This window comes from Letharia columbiana (genome assembly GCF_014066305.1).
Source record: "Letharia columbiana isolate WasteWater2 chromosome Unknown Sc0000067_s1, whole genome shotgun sequence".
NCBI classification, from domain to species: Eukaryota; Fungi; Ascomycota; class Lecanoromycetes; order Lecanorales; family Parmeliaceae; genus Letharia; species Letharia columbiana.
Genome location: NW_023501112.1, coordinates 166,472 through 179,780, shown reverse-complemented (window position 1 = coordinate 179,780; position 13,309 = coordinate 166,472). Strand labels below are relative to the sequence as shown.

Genomic DNA, 13,309 nt, shown 5'->3' with positions numbered 1-13,309 from the left:
AGGGTTTGTTGCCACCACGGACTAAGGCTTCGAAATTCGTGTCGAGCAATGATTTTGTCCGAGAATTCTCGAATGTGTAGGTAGTTTGGGAATGCTGACGACCAAAGGATACGCCCGCGGCCGTGGGCTTTAGGCCCTACAGCTGAGCAAGATTTGGACTTTCAAGATTCAGCAGCAGTATTGATTGACCTCTCTCCTGCTCTCGAAGTCAAGATGAAGCAGAGATTCCAAAATGGAGTCAAGATGCGCGAAAAGCAAAGCTCCCAACGAAATCTTTTTTCTTTCGCCCCACCCCGCTTATCTGCCCCACCATCATGGACCCTGGTCTCGAATTGGGGCGGCAAGCTGCAGGCCATCTGTTGCGCTAGCAAGCGAAAGTTTGACACGAAAAACTCGCCTAAAGAGCCTCAAAGTCAAAAAGCCTGAATCCACGCTTAGCTCCGAAGATAGGCTCGACATGAGGCAAGAAGTTACTTTATGCGTGCTCATGAAGAGGCATACACCAGCACAGAGGGACCCTTCAATTCAGGTCAGCCTGACACGATATCATAAACACACGTCCAGGCCTGAAGGATCACTCACTAGAGTATCCACGGGGAAGTCTGAGAGGCCCGAGCATAGGTACAGCCACAGTTCCCCTTACCAACATGCTGGCCATCCCTCCACTGCCACCGCCGACTTCGCTTCCAAACTGTTTGAGACAATTAACTTCACCCTGGTATTTCCTGGAAGACGCGGGAGGAAGAAAAGTCTCCGCTAATGAAATATATCGATCCCGATCGAAGTATCAACATTATTGAAAACCTGGGGTAACTAATTGCCCTAGCAAAATGCCCTTCACTTGTTGATAAGGGGCAAGAGAGGCACTAAATGTCCGAGGGGTCTCTAAAGTTGGTAATCGATCATCTCATTTGTGCTTCAAAGCTTCAACCCCCTGTCACTCTGAGCCGCTCGAGGAAATCACACCCGAGACGTCTTCGCCTGCTTCAAGACTTCCTACAAGTAGGGGGCAGTTCTGCCCACGAACCGGCACCGACCGGAGAGGGTCGGGAAGTCAGCGATGTCGGAAGCTGTTTCCCTAGCTTTTCGACAACCTTATTCCTACCAAGGGGAAACCCATTTGGAAGCCTCACTCACTAGACCTTTCACAATAACAGTAATACATCAATATGTATGATCGAAATCTAGCAGCTCTTCAAGATCCTGCCTCTATCTTTGATTGATATTGAGGCGTGATCGTGACCAACTTTTGTAAAAGTAGAGCCTTTTGCTGATACCTGGTCGTCGATGATACCGTGGGTCTCTTGCCATCGACCTCTCAAATATCCATCTATGTACCTATACTCATTGACCAATACAAACCATCTGGACCGGTCCACACTACACCCACACTGTTCAGCATGTTGAGGACCCCTCCATCTGCTCTTAAAGGCAAAGACGCAGGGCCAATTCCTGCACTTGCAGTCCGCCTCGTCAGATATATCACGGTACGGTACAGTATGCCTACCTATCGTAGACGGCCAGACATGATGTCCAGCCATGATGGGAACCCTGCTCGAGTCGTCGAATCAGACAGTTGCGTGCAGGTCCTTTCGGCAGGGGGACGTAACGGCCCTTTTACATGTTTTTAAACAATAGGTAGAAACCCGCATCATCATGCGCGCCTTTTCCCTGCGTGAATTGACACTACTCTCAGCATTGACCCGGTGGGGATGTCGCACCTTTCTATTTTCTTTTCGCCTTCGGGTTCGAGCTGCGATCTGGACGCGTGGTACGCATTTTTGTGGAATAGATCGGTTTCATCCGTACATAGCTATATGGCAGAGAGAGTAGGTAGCTAATCTCCGTAGCTACATGGCAGACAGAGTAGGTAGCTGATCGGAGCGAACGCTCCGGGTATGGATGATGAGGCACGAAGTAGGTATGCATGATAAAGAAACGACCCACGCTCTCAGCGCCGGCGGACGCCCTCATCATCCGGCCTGCCCCACGGCCGGAGAAGCCAAACGCCTTGCGGATGGTGAGAACCGTACCGACACCTCCCACCTCGCGAACCCCTGACCATCCCCGCAGACAAAAGCACCCCCTCCTCACAAACCCTACTGCTTCTCCCCCTCCACAAACTTCAACGCCTCATCCTTCCCCACCACCACGACGCTACTGCTCTTGTTGCCCAGGTAGCGCACCCCGTAGCACTTCTCCGCCACCAGCAGCATCTCGGGCCGGAAGGTGGTGCAGATGAACTGGCCGCCGCCGGCCTCGCCGGACTTGTCGGCGATGGACCGCAGCATGTTGGCGACGGCGGTGCGGTACTGGGCGTCGAGGTTGGCGTCGATTTCGTCAAAGAGGTAGAAGGGGGCCGGGTCGCACTGCTGGATCGCGAAGACGAGGGCGAGGGCGCAGAGGCCTGGGGGGTTGCACGGTCGGTCAGATGTCCACACGTTTGAGTCGGGTTGGGGGGAGGGGAATGATGGATGGGAGAAACAAGGGAGGAAGATCGGCTTACTCTTCTGCCCACCGCTGAGCTGCTGGATGCGTTGTTGGTCATCGTGCTTGCTGTTGAAGCTCACGCTGATACCGACGCCGGTATAATTCTCCACGCTCTCCCTCCTCTCATCGTCCGACTCCTCCTCCCCGGCTTGCGGCTTGTCCGCTTTCCGTTGTATGACGAGTCGTCCTCTGCCGGCCGGGACGAGCTTCTCGAACACGTTCGCAAACTCCTTGGAAACTTGCTTGAAGGTCCGCTCGATGGCTTCATCCTTCCGCTGATCCAGCACCGTGATCAATTCTTCAATGCTCGCCTGGCCTTCGATCAACTCTCCACTTCTCTTCTCCAAGGTCTCTCGCTGATTCGTAAAGTTGTTGTATTGCTCAAAAGCCTTCTTGTTCACATGCCCGTACTTCTTCAATGCTTCGTTGACCTTGTGAAGGCGCTTGACGATCGCATCGCTCTTGATTTTCTCATACTTCTCGAGCCCCTGTGGCAGGATGCCCAAGTCGCGGATCTTGGTCGCTACTTCGGCAGCTTGCTTCGTGAGGATGCGGCGCTTTTGGATGGATTTCTCCATACGCTTCTGCGCTTTTTCCATAGATTTGGCGATTTCGGATTGGGCATGCATGATCTCGGCGTGACGCTGATCAAGGTCCGATATGTTAGAGTTGGCGGATTCGATCGAGGTGTTAGTCTCTTGCAGCTTTCGCTCGACCTCTTCTACAGACTTGTTGATACGTTTGAGCTCTTGTTGGCTTTGTTTGAGATTGCCTCGGCTGCCGCTGTCTTGGCTGTCAAATTCCTGGGATTTGAGCTGGTCGAGGCGCGGACGGAGATTTTCTCGGAGTTCGATTTCAAGAATAGTTTTCCTTGACTCAAGCTCGCTACGGCTTGAAGTCAATTCGGAGAGCTGCCGTCGAAGGTCTATGGCATTGGAGCTCAGGTTCTCCAACTGTGTTTCCTCGTCACTTGTCAAATCTTTCTTGAACGGAGACGCGATTTCAGCTTCGTGTGCGTTCTGCTGATCTGTTAGACGCTTGAAACTCGCTTCGATTCCTGACTTTGCTCGCTGCTTCTTGTCGAGAGTATCTCTCTTGTTGTCGACGCTGGCCTCCTTGTTTCTTAGCTCCTGCCTCAACGGGCCGTAGCTATTCTCTTGTTGCACCTTCTTCTGCTCGATCTTCTGGAGATTGCCCACCGCTTGAGTAATCTCTTGATCTTTGCGTTCCAACGTCCGCTTGATCTCAACAGACCTAGCTCTATGAGTATCGCACTCGTCTCGCCATTTCGACGCGTTTCGGACAGCCTGAAGACGTGAAGATCGATTGTCGAGAGATCCACCGGTGAAAGCACCCTTCCTGTCTGATCGGTCGCCATCCATCGTAACACCATTGACATTGTGGCTTCTGGCGTACTGTCCCGCAATGGTCAGAGTCGGGCAAATGATGGTTTGACCGAACACTTGCTGAAAAGCTTTCTCATACATTGGATCGAATTGGATCTTCTCGATCATCGGAATGGCATCATTGGCCTTTGGCACGTTTGAGCTCTTCGGCCTCACTCGATTCAGAGGTATGAAGGTGATACGGCCCGATCTCTCCTTTTGCAAGATCTCGATGATCTTAGAAGCTGTGTCGTCGTTGTCCACGACATAATGGAAGAGACTGGCGCCAGCTGTGACCTCAACGGCTCTTCGGTAGCGTTCGTTAACTTCCATCAGTTCAGCTAGGGTGCCGAAAGCACCATGAAGGTTATGTTGACGTTTTATTCGCCGGACAGCTGCCAGGCCACGACTAGTATTCTGGTCCATGGTTGAAGAAAGTTCCTGTTCTGAATGCCGAAGTTCTTTCTGCGCATTTTGCATGACAGAATCCAGCTTTGCATCGTCTCTCCAAAGCTCCCTGTTTAACAAATCAGCCTTGTCCGAAGTGATCCAATTTCCACCACCTACTTGCGCTCATCCATAAGCTTGTCCCGTAGTGCCTTAGCCTTGTGGATATCTTTCTGTATCGCCTCGCTGTTGTCTCCACGGCTATCCATCTGCTCTCGCAACTCCGTGATTTCGGCCTTGGCATTCGCAATGTCATTCTCCAACTCTGTTATGTCCTCAGCTGTCTGTACTCGAACAGCCTTAACCTTCGATAAGTCGGTATAGCTGCTGTTGATCGCCTCTCTCAGCCACTCGTCTCGCTCCTTTCTATTTCGGAACTGAGAATTTCGACCTTGTTTGGCATATAATCCTGAACGAGTGTCTTCTGCGCTGCTGAGTTCGGATTTGATGGTCCCCTCTTGCTGCAGCTTCTCAAGGTACTCAGGCGTAACCTGTGCCAGTTCTTCTTCGTGTTCTCTAATTGAGGTCTGAACCTTGTCTAATTCCGATTCGTAGTGCGATCTTGCTTGTTGAGCCGCAGACTGGCCATCGCTAAGGCTTTTGACTTCCAGCTCGATTTTCGCCCTGGCTCGGGCATTTTCCTTGCGCTCATCTTCGAGCTGCCTTTTGTCCACTTTGAGGAACTCAACCTGTTGTTTCAGCTCGCTGATCTGTGCGTTGATCTCAGTGAGTTCCTTTTCGCCTTGAATGAAGCGTTCCGAGCTCTCTTCCGTGTCATCAACGCCACCCTGCCTCTGGTCATCAAGGTTGTCTAGCTCGTTGGCAATTGCGACTTGTTCTCGATGGTCGATAGTGTATTGGAGACATCGGCGGTCTTTGTCCTTCTCCTGGAAATCTCGCAACTCTTCCTTCTCTTCCTCTAATTCGGTCAATCGTTCTTTGATGTATACCAATAGCTCATCAATTTTTTCCCTCTTGTTGTTCGTCTCGTTCATGATTTTCAAAGACTCTGTCCTCCTAGCTTCGTAGACCTGTGTACCAGCCACTTCTTTCAGCAGGTTCAGCCTCTCATTATCCTTCATATTTGTCAATGCAGTGACACGTCCTTGCGGAACAATATAGTATGGGTTCGAGCGCGAAAAGCCTGCAGATTCCAGTAGGTTCATGACATCCGACTTGGTAGCGTTCTTCCGATCTAGAGAGTACTCGTCCTTCTTCATCCCAATTGTCCGTCGTAGAATGAGCTCCGGTTTGCCTGTTGGAAAGCGGTCGTCACTATTGTCGAATATGATTTCCACGAAAGCAGACATGACCGCTGCGCCTGTCCCTTCCTAAGAGCGCTGTCAGGGTTGCATCCTTGTGTTGGGGTTATCAACGTCTCATACATGAAGTAGCGCATTCCGCTCCTCGCGGCCCATTTGCGTGTAGGCATCGCTGAGGACAAACCGGATAGCGGCGAAGAAATTGCTCTTCCCAGAGCCATTGCGTCCAACGATCACATTGTGCTTTGGAGAGAAGGGCTCAATAACTGTCTGCTCTTTATAGCTACCTTTGATGTTAGCATGCGAAGAATCTGACGCCAATGCAGCGCGAATGTACCTTTTGAAGCCTTGTATGATTATCTGTTTGATGTACATCTTGAGTATCTGCGCGGGAGAGGTATCGCAGGTCTTGCTGGATTAATTCGCGTGTGCGCGAAGGCGCTCAGATTTGGGAGAGATTGGCGCTTATCGGGACGCCATGCTATGCTCTGTCTATCATGAAATCGGTAGAGGGTTGACTTGAAATAGAAATGGGAGAGATGTCGCAGTCGAAGTTTTGAACCACGCGCAGACGCGACTCAATTTACTGCCGGGGAAACGTCGGCCGCGCTAAGATTGCCTGACTCGTTGGTAATTTTGTGCGTCGAAGATCCCAAAAACTCTTTCTGTGGTAGTAGCTAGGGGACTGACCTGATGTCGAAGCCCGAAGATCTTGCTGGAGGTCAACAGCCAACACACACGTTCATACCCGGCCACGGTTATGCAAACAGCACCATTGCAACAGCGCAGCTGGGTACTGCAACAGAGAAAGACGAGAATCAAGAAGACCTGGATGAGGACTACGAGGACATATTTGCGGGCGAAGACTTGGATGACGAGGACTACGCATCATACAACCCATCAGATTACACAAAGACCTACAACAGACAGCGCCGGCTTCAGGAAGTCTCATCGGATCCAAATGCCTCCAGAACGAACCTTCCCAAAGCTAACCCTCAGAAGCCCACTGCTAATACGCTTGCGGCTATAGACGACCAGGTCACATCACTCTCCAGGCATGCGGGAAAGTTGAAGTTGGACGACCGGCAATCCGGTCTTGGGGTCAAACATGACAGGGTCGCAGACAAGAGTGATCGTGCAACTAGTGAGCAAGTGTTGGATCCGCGTACTCGCATGATACTACTCCAGATGATCAATCGTAATGTTGTGTCTGAAGTCAACGGATGCTTGTCCACCGGCAAGGAAGCCAATGTCTACCATGCTCTTTCCACATCGCAGGGAGATGGTTCGGAGGCCGCTGTTGCTCCACTGCACCGAGCAATCAAAGTGTACAAGACTAGCATACTGATTTTCAAAGATCGTGATAAATATGTCACGGGAGAATATAGATTCAGACAAGGCTACAGCAAGAGCAACAATCGAGCCATGGTCAAGGTCTGGGCAGAGAAGGAGATGAGGAATCTGAAAAGGATATATGCTTCAGGCATACCGTGTCCAGAGCCAGTTCATCTACGTCTTCATGTCCTCGTCATGGGATTTCTGGGTGATAAGAAAGGTATTCCTGCGCCCAGGCTGAAAGATGTCGAGCTGATAGGCAGCGACGTTGAAGCAAGGTGGAAGTTGCTATACCTGCAACTATTAGGATACATGCGTATCCTGTATCAAAACTGCAGATTGGTTCACGCTGACTTGAGCGAATACAATATTCTGTATCACAACGACAAGCTGTGGCTTATCGATGTAAGCCAGAGCGTCGAGCATGATCATCCTCGGAGTCTTGAATTTCTGCGAATGGATATCAAGAATGTCAGCGATTTCTTCCGCCGAAAGGGTGTCGATGTGCTTTCGGAGAAGACCACCTTTGAGTTTGTCACTGCTGCCCAAGGTGGTAAGGGCCCAGAGGAGTTGGCCACCACACTGCAAACGCTATTCGAAAATAGGCTCGAAGAGGTTGAGGAGGATAACGCAACTGCAGAAGTTGATACCGAAGTCTTCCGCAATCAATACATTCCACAGACGCTCGAGCAGGTGTATGATGTCGAAAGAGACGTGGGAGAGGTTGCGAAGGGTGGTCAGGACAATCTTGTCTACCGTGATTTACTGGCAGAAAAGCTAGCACCCGAGGTGCCAGTGGCGGGTGAAAGAGAATCTGCCAATGCTCTGGAGCATGACACCCAAGATTCCCCTGACTGTGAGAGTGGGCGTGAGGGTGAGGGTGACAACGATGTTGACCCCTTCGCGAAGAAAGCACCTCGTGGGAAACGCTTCGAGGACAAAGATGCTAAGAAGGACCACAAAAAGCAAGTGAAGGAGGAGAAAAAGGAACAGCGAGAGAAGAAAATTCCGAAGAAAATCAAGAAGCAAATGATCAGCGGTTCCACGCGACGCAAGCATTGAGTTTCGAGGGGATCGAGATATACGAGACATCTCGGGCCAGGATTGTGGCTCTCAAGGCAATTCCAAGGTACGGAGAGAACGGTTCTCGATCGCGGCTGTTTCAATGACGAACCACACCACACTTGAACTTATTCCCTCCACCTGCAGATGCAGCGTTCCTTGGTTGCACAGGAGCATCATTTGCCTGGTGAAATCAGGGATTGAGACCTTCAATGGCCTCGATGCAGAGAAAAGAGAGCACTGAGAATCCTTTTGTTTCCGATCGCTCTGCTACCGGCCTATAATGCAATCCGCTAACGATTCGCTATGCAGACGACCCCCAGGTCCCAAAATTGGGACCAATCTGTCCCGAAATGACTACTGGAAGCTTCACCGCTTGCCGTGTACGCGTTGTATGGCTCGATAGATCACAGACTTTGAGATGTCCGGTACCCGCGACGCCTGATCATCAACAGAAGATAACGAATACCGCAGTGGCCTATCCCTGAGACCCGGCCAGATATCAACAGGAAGGAAATCGCCCTGCTCCTTCTTAAAAACCTCACGCTCTTCCACCTCGTCTTCGTAAAGCTTTTCAAGTCGAGTTCTGGCTTCCTGGACGACCTGCTCAACCTCTAGCTCTTGATCTTTCCTCCTTCCGATTTCTATCAGCAGATTATCATAAGCTCTCAGAAAGCCATCGTAAAGTTCCGTCAAACCTTCAAGCTCCTCCAAGCGCTCGTCGATTGCCACTTTGTCTTCATCCCAGCGCATCAAGAAAATTTGAGTCCTCGTGATATGTCCCGGTAATTTTTGGCCCAAGTCTTCAAGCATCCTAAAGGCAGCAGTCATATTCACGTGCTCCGTTGCAAGATGGCTGGTATGCATCTCCACGCGCGAATGCAGACTCTCCATCTCGGCGATATGATCTCGAATCTCCATCACCACATCCTCCACCTGTCCTGCATCTTCCTCAAGCACTCTCATCATCTCCATTCTCTCCTGATCACCCATAGGCTCAGGTGGTGCACCTCCAGCGTCCTGCCCAACATCCACCCCTTCAGGCAGATCCCCGGCAATCTTCGAAGCAGCATCGCCCCCTCCTTCCGTTTGCTTGATAGCCGTAACGCAAAGATCATAATGGCTCACAAGACTCTCCAAACCTGCCGCCATTTCCCTTGCGCGATCTTCCATCTCGTGAAGTATCTGTGGTACGGGCGACCCTTCCTGACCCTGCACTACACGCCCTTGACTTGCACTACCCACCAGACCGCTACCTCCCTTCAAACCGTCACCATATAGTAATTTCCTCACATTTTCAACCTCCTCTCCAAAACCTCTGTTGCCATCTTCAAATTCCCTCATCCCTTGCCCCGCTCCATCAAGGCTCTCTTTGATCACCCCGACCAACCCCTCCACACCCTCCTCATTCATGAAATCTAACAAACTCCTCCTCTCTTCATCCCCCGGCCTCAACCCTTTTTCCACAATCGTACTCCTCAGCTTTCCAAGCGTATCACGCAACCTCTCGTCCGCCTCATCCAAAACCTGAATCACAGCTTCAAACTCCGCTCTGCCTTGCTTAGCCGTAGTCTCCGAATTTCGATGCACCTGCCGCAGAACAGCCAGCTGAGATGTGATGCCGCTGCGTAGGAAAGATGTGCGGGCGGTGGTGATGGTGGATCTCTCGAGGGACGTGCGGGTGGAGGTGCAGAGTTCGTTGGCGCGCCAGACGTGGTTGATGGAGGATAGGGAGCGTTTGGAGGCGAGGAGGTGAGGGATGAGTGTCTCGAGGGGCGAAGATGCTATGCCTGCGGCGGAAAAGGGACCGGGGGGTGGAGAGGGTGGCTGGAGGGAAGAGGTTGAGGAGGCCATGGGGAACGGCGAGGTTGATGCCTGAGATGTTAGCGGGCGGTGGTATTTACCTGCTTTTACGTGCGCGTGGTGAACACCAATTAGGATGTTGAAGCTGGCGTGCAAGATTGCTCGACAGCGATATTATCGAGCTCATTAATTTTTAACCTTTTAATCTGTTTAAATCGAAGTCAACAATGACGAGGATGTGCAGCAAAGCTTGGGAATGAGCTATTTTATTAGTTGCCGCGAGAAGCCGACTCTAATGCGCTTGGCTGATTAGGGTAAAGTGGCTTCCTCCGTCTGTCACAAAGAGGGTTCTCCTTTGAGACCCTAAAGTATCACCCAACAGGCCATGAAGCTCATCGTGGCTGGTGCGTCCGGCTTTGTCGCCACAGAAATCATCCGTCAAAGCCTAAGCATTCCCAAGGTTTCATCCGTAATCGCAATTGCCCGCCGCCCTGTATCGACACCCTCGAACCTTGGCCAGGGTGCCGACGCTTCCAAGCTACACAGCGTCGTTCTCGACAACTACGGCAACTACCCGGATGATGCGATTAGGCAGCTAGCCGGCGCGGACACTTGTATCTGGTGTGTTCGCCAATCTTCCCTTGCCTCCCTTGTAAATCTTTTCACGTCTTCGCCCCTTGCCTGTGCCTCAGTCGGCCTGGCAAGTGACTAAATCCCCGTTACTAGGACCGTCGCGATTACACCAAGTAAATCGCGCGGGCTCGACTTCGATGAAGTACGTCGAGTGTGCCAGGAGTATACGCTCGTTGGGCTTCGAGCCATATTCAAGGCGCACAGCGAGGGTGGCAGTCGTGGCGCCCCACCCTTGCGCTTTTTGTACATGAGCGGCACCGCGACGGAGCGCGACCAGAATAAGACCCCAAGCTGGATGCCGGAGTATTGCTTGATGCGAGTGAGTACTGAACACGCGCCATTCGTGTGAATCCTGGCGTGGCAACGACCGCCGAAGCTGACGGTTCCGGCAACTGTCTAGGGCGAGACTGAGACTCAGGTCCTTGCGTTCGCCGCGGAGCACAAAGGCGCCGTGGAGGCGTGTGTGGCAAAGCCTGGGCTCATCACGGCGCGGGGGCAATATCTGAAGACGATATTTGCCATGGTCATGAAGTATGTGATGTCGTTGCCGAGTGTCGACGTTGCGGAGATTTCGGCCGCTATGCTTCATGAGATCATCCATGGCTTCGAGAAGGAACCGCTCGAGAATCATGATTTGGTCAGAATAGGCCGCCAGGCGCTGACGATTGCTGAGTGACGAGACTCTGGGACCTCAAGTTCTCAACAAATGCTCGCTTGCAATTGAGGACAGGAGTTCGATCATGAGATGTCAGCGACACGATGGCACAGTGTTCGAGTGGTTTTGACTATGCTACTTATGACTACGTGCACCTTTTTTGCCGCTCAAAATCGTCTCCGCGCCCACTGTTCAGTAACATGAGTAGTCAAACCAGGGCGGAATTCAGACAGGCCACCCCCCGCCTTGTCGATTGCCCTGCACGAATTGAAAGAGGCTTGGCAAGGCTTGGCGATGAGCTATTTGTACGTAGCTCCTGCCAGTCAATAATTCAGCACTCTGTTTTGTTGCTGCGGCGAAGGATGTTATACTTGGCGGGCGCATTTCAGGTTCATGCAATTTGGCTCTAGTGTGCTTGACGTTGTTAGCTCATGCAAGGGATCTCTGCATTGCAGAGTCTTTGACTTAAAACACCACGATCTGCTCCTGCGTGATGTGCGAGCGAAATGGAGTGCTGAGCTCAGTGTATCCCTACTGTGCAATTAAGTATTTTAAAAGCCTCACAATCCAGACCAGTTTCAGGCATCTTGCAGCTCTGAGAGCGAGCATTCGAGCCTTGGCAGCTCCAACACTCTGGCTGCTTCTTGGCATATGAGGCTAATTGCAGCGTCAGTATCTCGTTTTTATCTTCCTGCAGCTCGTCAATTCAGCCTAGCTACGTGGCCCTTCGGGCTGTGGGCGTTCATGTTGAGACTGGAAGCATGTACTAATCCAGCATGTCTTTGCTCCTTATAACCAAACTCTTCAGATGTCTATCCCAATTTGTTATCATCAGAACCAGGAAGCATCTCATTTCTGCCCGCTAGGCGATGAACAACGTACGGTCGACATATGTACAGCATGGGCTGAATAGTCGGGCTGACTACGATCGGCCGTGGCTTCTGCGTGGGTCATTAGGGATCTCCTAGGGCTATCACCGCAAATTTCGTATCTTTGCTAACAGTGCAACTGCTAGGTCGCCAATTCCTCGTATCTTAGTATCAGGCATCAATCCTTAGCAATTTAGTGACGATTGCTTTGACCCTCGCGGAACTAAGGTTTTGGATCATACTCAAAGCTCTTTTCTTCTACGCCATTGATGTCTACACAAGGCATTCCAGACAAAAGAACAAACGGCAGAGCTCCATGCATCTTCCGCTTGTGTCCAGGCTGTCCTCGCCTTTGGTTCATCGATTTGGCTCCCAAACTCCACAACAGCCACAATAAGGTCACTTTGAGGATGACAATCTGAATGCAACTGAAGAGTCACACTCAGAGCTTGGAGCAGCATTTGCACTTGTTGAAAATGTGTGGAAGGTCCTTAGGCCAGGTCGTATTGAGCTCCCGAGCAGCTCAGTTGTTCAAAAGCAAACTTGACCAAGTACTCCGAGCATGCGCAGAATCTGGAAGAACATTCTGCAGCGCCCATTCGACATCTTCTTCTCCCTACTCCTTTCAGCTCTGTTTGTTGGCATCTTCGTGGCAGAATCTTCGGCCGGTGTCCTATCTGCCAACATAATCACCGACACAATGGCACTAATTTCGTCACCCAAACGCAACGTTCTACACGATAGACGCTCAAACTTCGATCCTGCTGTCTACAGTAAACAATGCTACTAGGCCAACGCCGAAGCAGATGGATGTAGTTCGTTCTATCACCAAAGCCTTACTTATGCGGAGAGGTCCGAAGACAAGTGCCCGTTCTTGAGGAGACATGCGCACTGGGTGCAAGTCTTGCTCTTACTCACGACACCGGCTTGATCGACGCTCGGTTCGTTGGCATAAGTTCCCTCAAACGTTTCCAATTCCGCCGCACGACAACATGTTCTCCTTTCAAAGCCGACGATGAATTTGCAAACCTCAAAAAAGCATGCCCTTGGAAGAATGATTTCGCTGATGAGCCTTCTCATCATTTGGAGGATTTCACAGCAAATGAGCCATACAAAAAAACGCTGCACTTGGGTCAGCATCAATTCATCCTTTCCTGGGCTATGACGACGGTCATATTGACTCTGATCCTAGATCTGTGCAACACGGCCGAATAATGGCTGAATATGGTCTATTCCACCATTCCCCTTAGAGATCTCACCAGATCCAGCTATGCGAACAGCTTTCTGATCTACTCGAAGGGATTGATTTACGATAAGTATCGCCAGGACCCGGGGTTCCCTGCCGTTTCCAAGACAACAGTGGCCAGG

At 51.2% G+C, this 13,309-nt stretch overlaps 4 protein-coding genes across 4 annotated transcripts; 2 read left to right on the top strand and 2 right to left on the bottom strand.

The window, feature by feature from the left end:
- Nucleotides 1-2,099: 2,099 nt before the first annotated feature.
- On the bottom strand, nt 2,100-5,959 carry HO173_011800 (uncharacterized protein; the record flags this gene model as incomplete). The annotated part of the gene is made up of 5 exons (XM_037313678.1): nt 2,100-2,407; nt 2,507-4,392; nt 4,443-5,653; nt 5,708-5,867; nt 5,922-5,959. The coding sequence occupies 5 exons, from the start codon at nt 5,957-5,959 to the stop codon at nt 2,100-2,102; spliced, it is 3,603 nt and encodes a 1,200-aa protein (XP_037159444.1).
- Nucleotides 5,960-6,277: 318 nt separating this feature from the next.
- On the top strand, nt 6,278-7,981 carry HO173_011799 (uncharacterized protein; the record flags this gene model as incomplete). The annotated part of the gene is made up of 1 exon (XM_037313677.1): nt 6,278-7,981. One exon carries the CDS (start codon nt 6,278-6,280, stop codon nt 7,979-7,981), a length of 1,704 nt encoding a protein of 567 aa, XP_037159443.1.
- Nucleotides 7,982-8,350: 369 nt separating this feature from the next.
- On the bottom strand, nt 8,351-9,835 carry HO173_011798 (uncharacterized protein; the record flags this gene model as incomplete). Its single annotated transcript, XM_037313676.1, has 1 exon — nt 8,351-9,835. The coding sequence occupies one exon, from the start codon at nt 9,833-9,835 to the stop codon at nt 8,351-8,353; it is 1,485 nt and encodes a 494-aa protein (XP_037159442.1).
- A 334-nt stretch (nt 9,836-10,169) lies between these two features.
- On the top strand, nt 10,170-11,093 carry HO173_011797 (uncharacterized protein; the record flags this gene model as incomplete). The annotated part of the gene is made up of 3 exons (XM_037313675.1): nt 10,170-10,405; nt 10,511-10,736; nt 10,818-11,093. The coding sequence occupies 3 exons, from the start codon at nt 10,170-10,172 to the stop codon at nt 11,091-11,093; spliced, it is 738 nt and encodes a 245-aa protein (XP_037159441.1).
- Nucleotides 11,094-13,309: the final 2,216 nt, after the last annotated feature.